The following is a 13452-nucleotide window of genomic DNA, read 5'->3' on the forward strand; positions in this document are numbered from 1 at the left end:
GTCATTACCATTATTTTGTTAATGAAAATATAATATTAAAATCGCATTCCATCCTGCAAACTTACAAAGCTAGTAGCTATTTATTATATTTTGCAAAATTTTGTTCTTGTTTTCTAATTTGTAACACAAAAATATGCAAATATAAATGAAGAGTGAAAACAAAGTTAAAAAATTCACAAATTACTTACGAGATTGATTAGAAATAGTGAGTGAAATACTATAAACATTGCATACATTTTGTTCTAAATAAATAGTGCACTGGATATGCATCCAGTACTGCATATTTATTTATGCACTATTTATTTAGAACTTCATTTAAATGAAAGCAAAATAATCATCGAAAAAATCGCAAATCTAGCAACCCATCTACTATGGGACAGCATCCGACAAACTTGTAAATTTTACTGCATCCATGGAGGGGGACTAACGACTATTCTCATTGGGAAAATGTCAAAGAGGGGGTTAAAAACTGTTTCGGATCACGCCGGTCTGAAGTCTATATTATGAGAATTTCGGCCCGGTTTTAGAAGGTTAAGGAAGCCTGGAGCTTGCCAGGTCTGTGTAGCCCTTCCTCCTAGCACACTGTCTTATTTGACCGAAAGTTATAACCAGGACAATAATTTGTCTCTGGTGTTCTCTTCTGTCTTATTTGAATGTGAAAATACTTGATGCTGATGCGTATGTAAGGGTAGACACATTCGACAAATTGCTTAATCCTTATTTTGTGTCTACTGCTGCAATCGTAGCAATTTGTTGCAACATTTAACTTTTTTGTGATTACTTATTTTTTTTCTACATAAGAAAAGGTAATTTCAGTTACATATTATGTTAAAATTAGGTTAAATTTTTAATTCGGAAAAGCAACGACTTGAGCATAATTACTCAAAAACTGTTTACCTCTGTTTGAACCATTGTCGCATTCTTGGCTGCGTAAATTACTACTATGTAAACCATTTTCTTCTCTAAAATCTTTATCAAGAATGTTGTTCGTATCTGTTGTAATACAAAACACTAAAAACTTTTCTTCAATACTCATGTCCGTATTTCCTAAATTAAGATACTTGATACAAATTGATATCCGCTCTTAATGCCTGGCATCAGGCGTACAATCAAGTAAAATCGCAAAATGTTTTGCACGTTTGACCTTTTTTAAAATAATTTGCTTTATATTATTCCCTATTAAGCTAATTGCTTTATTTTGACAATAAGGTAATGGAGCAGAATTTTTTTGTTTGAATTTTATTAATATATACAGACATGATACGGTCAAATTTCGTGATAATTTCTATACACTTTAAAAAGTTATTATTTCTTTCGAATAATTTGTTACTGGAACCATGGAAGGCTAAGTTTTGTTTGGCTAAATACTGAATGGCATAGATAATTCTTTCAATAAAATCGCGCTAATGCTTTGTTTCTTTTTTTAAAAAAATTTGAAATTCCGAATTAACAGGTTTATATTTTTGTAATTGTTCTAAAAAAATCATAAATTGAGGTTAACTCTTTTGTTGCTTGGCAAGATTCGACAAAAGAACATTTAAAAAAAATTACGTCCATTTTTGTCTTTTGAGAAACTGAAACTCGAAACCAGGTTTTGGTAATAATCCAGGGCCATTTTCTATTAAGACTTAAGATGGCAATAATGGATTTGGGCACAATCTGGAATCATCAGGTACAGGCCAAATGCGTATCTACTGCAGAAATTGTAGATTTGAGTAGTATTTCTTCTGTATTTTTCGACTGGGTGCATTGAAGTTAAAGGTAATTCCCAGGTGAAAACACTTTCTAGCTCTTTGTGATTATTAGGTTCTTTCGCTAATTTCAATGGTAGCTAAGACGTTGATGAATAACTAGTGCTAGTAGCATCAGCTTGGGTATTATTTGGGTTTTGGGAAAACTGAGTAATTTTACAGTTTTGGTTTATTAAGCCTTCCTCTCACTTTCTTTTTCTTCATTACATTCTGATATTTAGCCATTTTTTTCTGTTTTTCTTCCGATATACGGGGAAAAGTGAAAACAGAAAAAAGTGGAAGTAAAAATAAAAGTAGAAAATATCTATTTGAAGAACTATTGCATAAAATACTTCTTAAAAACACTTAAAAGTCACTGTTTGAAATATTTTACCTTACTTCTGAAAAAGTGAGTATATCGTAAACTAGAGGTCTTAACCCGTGGCATGCTGAAGGTATATTGGTTGCGCCACATTTGAATTTGAAGAATTTTAAGAATAATTGCCTTGTCAGGTTTTTGTCGGGGGGGGGGGACTTTTTTTTTTTTTTTTTCCTCTTATTCATGATATTTAAAACATTTTATTGACATGCCTGATATTTGAGATAACATTTTCTGAAAATGACAAATTTTTCAAAAAATTAACTTTTTCTTATGTAACTCGAAACCAAGTTCCAACTCAACTTCAATTAGAATTTATAGATTTACAGTGTGATTCTGCAGTAAAATGCAAGTTTCTTGAAAATTCTACATTAATTGATTTTTATTCGAAGTATGTGACAAGTATCCAGGAATTCGTAAACGTGCACACTTCATGCCTTCTATCTTTGGCAGTACCAAAGATAGTAAAGTAACAGCTTTTTTGTAAAATGAAAATCCTAAAATCAAAATCAAGAACACAGCTGACAGACAAACATTTGAAGGAAACTTTACGAATTACAACAACACAGATTTAACCGGATGTTGAAGCTTTAATAAAGTAAAACAATGTCAAATTTCACATTAAAACTAGAGTAACTACCATCTCCTGTCAGTAATGTAAGTTTTTCTTCTCTTTTTTTTTAATTCAAATGCATTTTGTAACATCATTCTGTACAATCACCTTTATACTCTTTTCATAGTTAAAAAAGATTTAAAACATTTTAATTCGATTTCCTTTTTGGAATCAGTGTATATATATATACACTGGTTATCATAAATTAAGGAAAAATCACAAAAGTAGCGATAACTCCCTCAAAAATAAGCCAAACCGTGTAAAATTTGAATATGTTGCCAAGTAAGAGTAGCTGAGTAAAACTGCGATATGCAAATTAGTGGTGCTGCTTTCGAATACGTCATCTGCGAGGAGCATAGAAGTCCATGTTTGAGAGCAAGCCCACATATTTCATTGTGATAGAGACATCAGAAATCTGAGATAGCCAATTCGTAACAATGACATCCAGGCATCATTCGCCTGTAGAACTGTGATGGAGAGCCACTAGGAGACTAGAGGCAGGACAAAGTCAAACAGAAGTGGCCAGATGGCTAAATGTGAGTCCTTCTGAGGTTCATAGACTTTGGAGGCAATTTCAAACCACAGATTCGGCATCTAGGAGGTTCAGCCAAGGACGGCCAACTGCTACGATGAGCGCCGATGACCGATATTTGACATTATGTGCATGCAGGAATAGAACCGCTACTCCGACTCTCCTTAGATCCTCCCTTGCTGCAGCCACCGGAAGGTTTGTGTCAATGTCAACTGAGCATAGAAGGCTTCACGAAGGTGGTCTGTATGCGAGGAGACCAGGCATTTGTGTGCCGCTCACGTCACGCCATAGGAGAGACCGTTTTCAGTGGGCACAACAACATGTCCACTGGATGCCTGATCAATGGAGGGTGGCTCTCTTTACGGACAAGTCCAGGTTTAGTCTAGAAAGCGATAGTAAGCATTATTTGATATGGAGAGAACTTAGAACACGTTATCATCCGTGAAAGAGATGCATATGGACGGAGCAGTGTCTGTGTTTGGGGTGGCATCTCTCTTTGTGTGGACGCACAGACCTCCATGTCTTTCCAAGGGGAACCGTGAATGCTCAGATTTATAGAGATGACATCCTTGATGTTTATGTGTGCCCATATGCCAGGGCAATAGGTGATGCTTTCCTGTTACAGAACGACAATGTGAGACCACACAGGGCTCGCATCATAGATGATTATCTTCAACAGAAAACAGTTATGCGCATGGAGTGGCCAGCTCAATCCCCGGACTTGAATGCTATCGAGCACGTTTGGGATGCTTTAGGGAGACGTCTAGCTGCTCTCAATCTGCCCCCTCAAACTTTTGTCGCGTTTGCAACTGCTTTGCAAGAGCAATGGCTTTCGTTTCCTATGGAACTGATAGACCACATAATTGAAAGCATCACACATCACTGTATGTGCTGTATTGCTTCTAGAGGTGACCATATTCCATATGGAAGGTACTTTTCCTATAGCAAACTGACACCTTCGATTTGTTCATTTTATACATGTGATAATTTCTAACCTACCATATTTGTCTGGTAATTTCTTTTTATGTTATTTGATACCTTATTATGTGTTGTATATTGCAGGTAAGTTTCATTAGATTCTACATGTAACTTTTTCAGTAATCATGATTTTTGTGATTTTTCTTTAATTTATGATAACCAGTGTACAAATCTGTAACACTATCTCTTCAATTAGAATCAATTGTAATCTTGCATAAGTCACATTAAATTGTAGTCATTTTTTATATAAATTTTCTGACTATACTATTTTTTTGACAGACATGTGGGCCACGGATTTTTGTGAATTCATTGATGTGGCCCTTGGGTGTGAAAGGTTGAAGACCCTTTATCTTAAACCATTGCTTGGACAATATATGAACTATTAGATCAATTCAAAATAACTCAAGGAGGTGGTGGTACTCTTCTGTTTATTAAAGTAAATAAATTAAATTTAAAATATTTATTTAAGACGTAATGAAATAACGAAACATTTCCTTCGGTTTTCCGTATAGCTAAAAATCGGAAAATGGCCAATTTTTTATTTCAGAATACCTTGTATGTTTTTACTTCACTTCAAATCTCAAATAGGTATATTTTAACCTCACTGGTACTCTGTAAATATATCAATCCTTCCTTCTCAAAAATAATAATTTTTAGTTTAATAAACAAATGCTTCATGGGGGGGGGGGAAATTCCAAGTAATCATGCTCAAATTGTCGGTATTCTGAATTAAAAAGCTAACCTAAGTTTAACATAATATGTAACTATGTATTACCTTTTTTTATATAGAATAACAATAACAACAAGCAATCACCAAATAAAAATCAAAAAAGATAAATATTGCAAAAATCTACAATTGCAACAGTAGACACAAAATAAGAACTAAGCAATTTGTCGAATGCATATATGGAGTCCCCCTGTACCCTTACATACGCATTGGCATCACGTATTTTCGTTCACATAAATTTACAAGGTCAGTTCAACTTTTGTCAAAAACTGCAAAAAGCATTAACTGATAAAAATCAAAGTGATATAAACAGTATAGATCTTATGCATGAACTGCAGTTTTTACAATCTTTTGGAGGAAATGTAGCATCGCCAGTTGAAACCCTATGCTATATCGTTGTCAACAACATAGCGGTGTGCAAAAAAGAATTTTGGATATATCCCTATTTCTAGAGTATCTTATTGCTTTGCTGTACTATCTACTGTTTCAAAATGTAATAAGCTGTATATAAAACAAGGGTGCTGTCGCACCCATAGTGATGTGTAAACCAAAAATATACGAGTTCTGAGAAATTATTCAGCAAGAAATACAATTATGTGGTGAATATCCAGCTATTTGGTAGTTTTTGAAATTCCATCCATCTATTACACAACCTGCTTGTATGCCAGCAACATCTCGGTCATGACTGCAAAATAACTGGAGCTTCCTCTCAAGTTATCCCTAAATATTATATATATATATATATAAGATATACTCTATTATTTTATGAAATATATGTGAAAATATGAATAAAAATTAAATGTTGTATGCAAAAAAATTACAACACAGGAAAAATTAACCATTTCATCCGGCTACCTTTATGACAAGCCATGGTGTCCAAACCTTTTTAAAACACTGGATTAAGTTTTCTAAATTAGATTTTGAAAACAAAACATTAAAATTTAGAACAGATAAAAATGAGTATTGAAAAAGATAAAACTTTATATATTCTTATATAAGTATTTATGTACAAAACTAATATTTTACATACATACTTCACAATAATCTTCTGGTGATACTGGAAAGTTTATGCATGTGTTATCAGCATTATATTAAAACTTACATATTGTATACAATGCCAAATTTCTCACTTTCTTGATAACATGTATAATTTATCCACAAATTCCATTTTGTATTTCCATTGAAAGATTTAATCACTATCACTACCAGATATCACTGGTACATTTAATCACTGTCACTACCAGAGTACGAACCCAATAAGCTTAAAGCATTTTGTTTAGGTTCAGTAGATGACGTATTACTAAAAGAAACCTTTTCAGAAGTCCCACAGTTTACAGTACTTGATAAGGCAGATTTGTCTTTAACTTTGACAAGGGCTGTATTTGATTTTTTAAGCAATATTCCAATGCTTGCATTTAATTTTTGTTTCTTCTTGGGAGGTTCTTGTTCTCCTTTGAGCTATAAAAAAGAAAATAACATGAAATAAAGTATGTAAAAAAAAAAAAAAAATACTTGAATAAATAAACTAAAAATATCTAAGTTTTAGTACATCTATTTAGAATGCAATGAGAACTCTGCATAAATACATATGTAATGAAAGCAAATTTTAGAAGTACTGATGTAGGAACACTGAGATATAGAAATGTTCTTTGCCATAGATACTTGATGGTTAGAGCATCAAGCCATATTGAAGAGGGAGAAGTCAAACTGGAATAAATTTCATTTTTATTTAAATTCACATTTGTGACCACAATTCATTTAGCGCTCAAGTCTGTTCAAGAATATTTACATTTTTTAATACTATTGCGATAGAAAGAGAGCACAGTGGCGTCCAAACAGCACAAAGGGTGAAGCTAAAAGTACACATTTATCCAATATGGCGGTCTGTTAAGGAAAAGGTTTTAGTTTATGTTAGAAACGTTTCAGTTCAGGTTCTCAATCAACCATGTCATCAGCGCTATGCAAGTTTTGTGGTGTAGATTAATCTAGAAATGGCACAGTCCAGAAATTTTATTTTGAGAAAAGAGAAATAAAATACCCAAATTAAAAATAAATTAAGAAGCTATAAATTAATTAAATTATAAAGCTGATTTACATATTTTTCTATCTTAAATATATAATATTCATACTAAATTCTCACTATTGACAGATCTGTTACTTGGGTTTGTTGCTTGTACCTTGATAATTATTTTAGAGTAACTTATATTGCATAATTATTTTACATTAAAATTTAAAACAGAATACTTCTCATTCCTCTTACTTATGTTTTCAACATTAAAGACTTTCATTTTGTAATTTAATTAGAAATCAACAAAATCAGTTATTGACATATTTAGTATTAGTTTATATTGCTAGAAATTTTTACAAGTACAATTTAGAAAATATAGATAATTATGTTATGTTCATAACAATGGCTAAAGCCAATGTCTCCCTTCAGAAATCAACATCTAAAATTCATGACTGCAACACAGGCATCAAAAACCCCATCTCTCTCTTGACTAATTATTAGGAAATGTACATTTAGGGTTAAGATAGCTTCCCCGCTAAGTGGGGATAGGATTGCCAGATCTGGCACAAAATCGGTAATATGCCATAGACGGAGCGAGAACATTCTAGAATGAATTCTTACTGGTTTTCCCGGGAATGTTCTCAAAGGCTATATACACCCTGCCTGTACAAAGAGTATCTAGTGCATCTTGAGTAGTAGTAGAGTTTGTTTAGTTCAATATTAATGTTTTGAGCTCAGAGATTAGCTTGAGAGCTGTACTTTAGTGCTTTGCCACAAAGCTGTCTTCACCATTGTAGCCTGAAGGCTGAGTTGCAGATTGTTTCAGCGTATTTATTGTGGTTTTTTTTTAAACGACTGTAAACCTGCCTTTGGAACTCCCCTGTTTAAAACTGGAGAATAAATTGTGATTTGGTTCTTCATCAAGTGTTGCCATCGGCCACTCCAAATCCATGGACCCATAGAATGCAACAATATATATAATTTTAAAAATCTGCATTAGCTAATAAAGTCATCCTAGATTTCAAATGCTTTTTTACTTCATAAATAATATTAATAACAATGACATGAATTGCATAATAGGGAAAACTGATTGGTAAAATGGGGTTATTTCACTAAGTTAACTTGTAAAGTTGAAACAAGAAAGTTTTTCTTTAGCAATTTAACAAGGAATTTTTAAAAACTCAATTTTAAAACAAATGATTTGAATACTAAGCATTATCATTTTAGCTGTACATTAGCAGTACATTTTAGCTGTACATCAGCAGCAGGCTCATGATGGTACTCAAAGGCATCAGTAAAACAACAAAGGATTCATTAGCTATTTTGTCATGGCAAAATATTAAAAATATATCTATTACAAAGAATATCCAAAATGAATTGCACAATCTTAGACACATACACACAAAAAAGGAACAAAATACCACACCAACAATCAGTGAAATAGTATGCAAATATCTAAGCAAAGTTGAACTAACTTAGAAATACAATTATCAGTTATTTCAACCAACTGCTTGTAAAACATAGTTATGGACTATCTTCATAAATTTTGATTCTAGGTACATATACTAATTAATATAAATTTAAATATCTACTACATACATATGTGTATATATTATAACCTTATAAATTATATTATAAACTTATTTTATTTGAGGTTTAATTACAAAACAATTCTTTCAAAGAAAAAAAAACACAAACATGTCTAGTATTTTCGTGCATTAAGCTGCAGAAAAATTATCATTAAAGACATAAAGTAAGAAATTTAGAACTAATATTTCACAAAGACCAGAAGTTGAAATTTATAATTAATAAATTTCAAATAATTATATAAATGCCACAAAGAATTTTAAAATGTTACAACCAAAACATTTCAATTTGCTTGTTTGAAATGTTTTGGTTTTAACATTTTAAAATTCTTTGTTGCATTTATATGATTATTTAAAATTTATTAAATATGAATTTCAATTTCTGGTCTTTGTGAAATATTAGTTCTAAATTGCTTACTTTACGTTTTTAATGATTTAATGATTATATATATACATAAAGAAGCCGATTCAGATTTTCAAATATTATTGCAGAGACTAAGGAACCATATGAAGACAGGGTTCCTACACATGGAAATTAAGTGCTTTTAAGGACCATTAATGAAAAAAATTAAGGATCTATGAGCAAATGGGAACTGAATAAATTCAATTAAAATTATTATTTATGCCTGAACTTCACTTTTGTAATACCATCCTAAAAATAAAATAGATCCGTAGGATGCATTATTATTAAACATGAATTAACAAAATTATTAATAAGTTTGAGAATAAAATAAACTTTATGAAATTTATCAAGTAGCATTAAATATTTTACGCTCATAATAGTTGGACATATTTAAGTGACATTTTATTTATGTTTTACTAACAGTTAGCTTTATGTTGATTTTTTTTTTTTTTTTTTTTTAATCCATTTTGTCACATACTTGCTTAGTCTAGAGGTTTAGTAAATAGAAGGTAGATTTTATGTCAAGCAGCATAGATTAAAATGAGAAGTAAGATCATAATCAGCATGATTCATAAGAAAAGGTCACTGCTGCTGCTTGTCTAGAGAGAGACCTGCTGATTAGAACAAACCTGAAAGGCCTGATGTAGGCACAATTGGCAAGTTTTGAAGTTTAGTTGGGCTCTGTCTGATTCAGTTAGTGTCATAGCTTCGTGTAGAGTTCTAGGGATTGTAACCCAGTTAATAAACTTTAAAGTTTCAATAATCCACTAAAGCACCAAAGGTGATAAGTTGTTTAGTATTATTTTAAGTCTCACTAGATGCAAAGAATAAGTTTTACATGAATTTTTACATTTTTGTGTTTTATCTTGTGACCACGGTAAGGATTAATGAAAAGCAATACCTCGGCTTAATATGCAAAGATAATTTTAAGGCTAAGCAGTTAGCTATAAATAATTCAATTAGGTAGTTAGATAACCTTAGTCATTATGAATTTACATGGCCACTATTAAATTTTACTTTAACAATATTTGTTAATAGAGCCCTATTAAAATAACAATCTAATAAAATTTCAATTTAAAATACATGTAATTTATGACATTGATTCTTAAATGATATTAGGATATTACACATTAAAAGCTACACAACATTTATGTTTTGTAATAATGCTCAACAAAATAGTTATGCATCTTTTTAATTTGAAGCCTCATTAGACATTTTGGCTAATTTATATCAATTTCCTTCTCTTTAAGCATCTTTTTTAACAATCAGAAATTTGTCTCAATACACAAACCAATGTTTTCACTAGTTTCTGTGTGCTTTATCTCCTAATATAGCTATGAGGGTTTACTTGATCTGTTAAATAGCCCAAAACCTCCCGACAAACGTGAAGCATGTTATCGTTATATCTGAAAGTAACTACAATGTCAGACAAAGGTTTATATAAGCCTCTTATTTAAAAAGAACTTAGAACATAAAGGCACGTTCTGATGCTGAACAAAATCAATTACAGCTTACGATGATGTAATTAAACAAGAACAGTCAAATTCAAACTAAAAAGTGGACTAGCGGTCAAAGACTATGCAAATTAATTTTAATTTAAGCTGGCTCAGCAACTCTATCACATGAGGAAATGGAAATGTTAAATTATAGTAAAGGCTGAAATTATAAACGATTGTGTAATTTACATAATAATAACTCTACATATCTTTGAAGAATAATTTTCTTTCTGTATTCAGTTTCTTCCTTCAACACATTTCTTTTCCATTTTAGAATTTTGGGACTTAATTAAGGATTTCTGTTATTTAGAAAGAAGGAAAAAAAAAAAAAAAAAAAAAGCATTTAGATTGTATAGAAAAAGGCACTAATTTTATTTCTTTAGTAATATGAACATTCAAAAGAAATATGAAATATATATGGTAAGGGCTGGTGTGGTAGAATTTTTAGAATTTAGTTGCATACCGAACAACAAAATCTAGAAATGTCAAAACTTTTAGAATTTAGAAAAGCGTTAGGATCCACAGAGATTACATCAGGTGAGAAAATGCCTAGTGCCAGCTTTGTGTATGATGCATTAAGGCATAGTAGATGAATCTTTGAAATTGTCAGTTTTCAATTTCTTTATTAACAAAAAATTCCTTTCTATAATGCCTGTCTTTGTGATAAGATTAGAAGCATTTTTGATATTTTCCATGCTTGTGTCTAGTGAAAAGAATAGAAAATAAAGGGAAAATAAACATGTTAAGAAAAAGATTCTAGTATCAGAAGTAAAACAATCAAATATTATGTTTCCATTGCTCTTCCAGACGTTCTCCAAAAAGTAAGAAATTCATCGCAAACTTTTTGTAAAATACATCCATTATGTGTTAACACTATGTAGACATTTTTCATTTTGTCACATATTTCTGAAATCTTCTAGAATCATGGGCCTATAAATCTTGCCTTCAAATCCTTCTAAACTTTTCAAGCTGCAATGTCTAAAATCCTAAAGAAACATTATCCCTAACAATTCTGTAATAGCAAAAAGGCAGAAATATTTTTTTTGGGGGGGGAAAGGAAAACGTGTAAAATTAATTTTATACAGAAAACTGATGCATTCTGAATATTCTGAATATCCTGACACAATTACTTTGGAAAAATTCTTACTATAAAAAATTATAAAGAAGACATTTTTAATTAATTACATAGCTAATTTTGCTTTTGCTTATGAACTGTTTCATAAATTGTGCTTTATAGCATTATACATTGCTTATTTTTCAGATTCAATATATTGTATTGCCAAAATTGAACTTTATAATACAACAGCAAAAAATACAAAAATTTTATTTTAATGCTATTTTTTAAATATAATTTCAATATATTACCACTATTTTAATGAAGTTTATTAATATTACAATATTTAAAAAAATCATTAAAAAATTCCAGATCTCGGAATTAAAAATTTTCTATTGAAACTGATCTTAAAATCTCCAAAATGTTGATAAGTTGCCAAATTTACAACTGTTAAATAACAGAATTCACATCATCAAAAGCGAAAAGTTGTTTAAGGGCTATTCATCAGAAAAAAATGAATTTCAAAATGCCTGTTTTACTTCTTGTTAGAAACTCGAGTATCGCACCATTTATGTTACAAATAGGAAGAAATTATAGCCCATGAACCTATTCAGCCATTCAAAAGATAACCATATATGTCAGTGAATAGCTAAAAATATTCCTCCAAAATGTTAATTCACACTCAAAATGGCAGTCGTAAAAACAGGCAGAAATTTCAGATGATTAAAATTAAGGACTTTTAAGGACTCTTAAGGACCATATGAACCCTGGTATAGAGTGCATGCTGAAATGCAAATATAAAGTAGAATTTTTAAAATCCATGGTAAATTTCTTGAATAGTGACAAGACTATTCAAGAATTTCTCAAATATTTTAGAATAAAATCTGCTGTATGGAGCATGGCAAGATTGTGGGAAGATGTGTCTCCAGATACTTTAAAAAATGCTTAGCATAATTTATGGCCATCTACCATATTTCATGGTGAGGACGATGAAGATGATAGCCACGAATTTGAAGGTTTTCAAACCTTGCAAACTAAAGGTGAAATTTTCCAGTTATTGGATTTTGTGAAGAAATGTGGAGAAGGGGTAATAAATGAAGATGATATAACAAAAGTTTTTCATTGCGATGACAATGCCCCAATCATCAATCAATTAATGAATGGCAAAATCTGTAGTATGGTTCTACATTCACAAAATACTGCTATCGACAGTGAAGAAAGTGACAGACAGGTTATTGAAAATGAAAAAAATTTCAATTCACAAGTTAGTTGGAATTCTTGACACAGCAATTACAGGACTGGAAAAATGGAACTCGAAAAATGGAACAAGAAATTAGGATTTAAACTGAACAAGAAATTATGTCTGCCTGCAGAAAGTATTAGCACAAAAAACAAAGCAACTTTAACAACTTACATTGAAAGAAATGTTTAATAAAATAAACAAATAAATATTAAGCTTTTTCTTGGAAACATTGATACCTTTTAAATCATAAATGCTTCATTATTTCATAAATCATGATTTCATATTTTTAATTTTGTAATTTCTACATGCCATCTTACTAGATTTAAACTGATGATCTAATATTCGGAAAAATCCAAAATCGCCGAAATCCTGATGTGTCCAGATCTCGGACTTTGTAATATAGTAGAACCTTGATTATCCAAGGTAATTAGAACCGTAACCACTTTAGATAATCAAAAGCTCAATTAACAGGGGCTAAATTTCTGAAACTGTTTATGAGAAATTCTTAAAACAGAGTACCAGTACTATTTACATTTTAACACACTCCTCTGTTATAAGATAAAATGCTTCCCTTCAATTTAATAAATAGTCCATAAAAGATTTTTTTTTAATGACAGAAATACTCATTAGAGCACTACATATAGAAAAATTGTAAACACTTGATGAAAATCTTATCAGATTTTTTGCATGAATTTTTAGTGTT

The 13452-nt window shown here is 30.9% G+C and overlaps 1 protein-coding gene across 1 annotated transcript in view; it reads right to left on the reverse strand.

Annotated features, from left to right (window-relative positions):
• Positions 1 to 5916: 5916 nt before the first annotated feature.
• Positions 5917 to 13452, reverse strand: part of LOC118204180 (splicing factor YJU2) — a 48787-nt gene continuing 41251 nt past the window's right edge. Inside the window, exon 7 of the mRNA XM_035376508.2 lies at positions 5917 to 6417. Within this exon, the coding sequence (XP_035232399.1) occupies positions 6184 to 6417 (234 nt within the window). The 3' untranslated portion in view covers positions 5917 to 6183. The remainder of the gene's footprint in view (positions 6418 to 13452) is intronic.

Source organism: Stegodyphus dumicola, chromosome 4, assembly GCF_044657685.1.
Source record: "Stegodyphus dumicola isolate Sdum_Otavi_A_Nest chromosome 4, ASM4465768v1".
Taxonomy (NCBI): Eukaryota; Metazoa; Arthropoda; class Arachnida; order Araneae; family Eresidae; genus Stegodyphus; species Stegodyphus dumicola.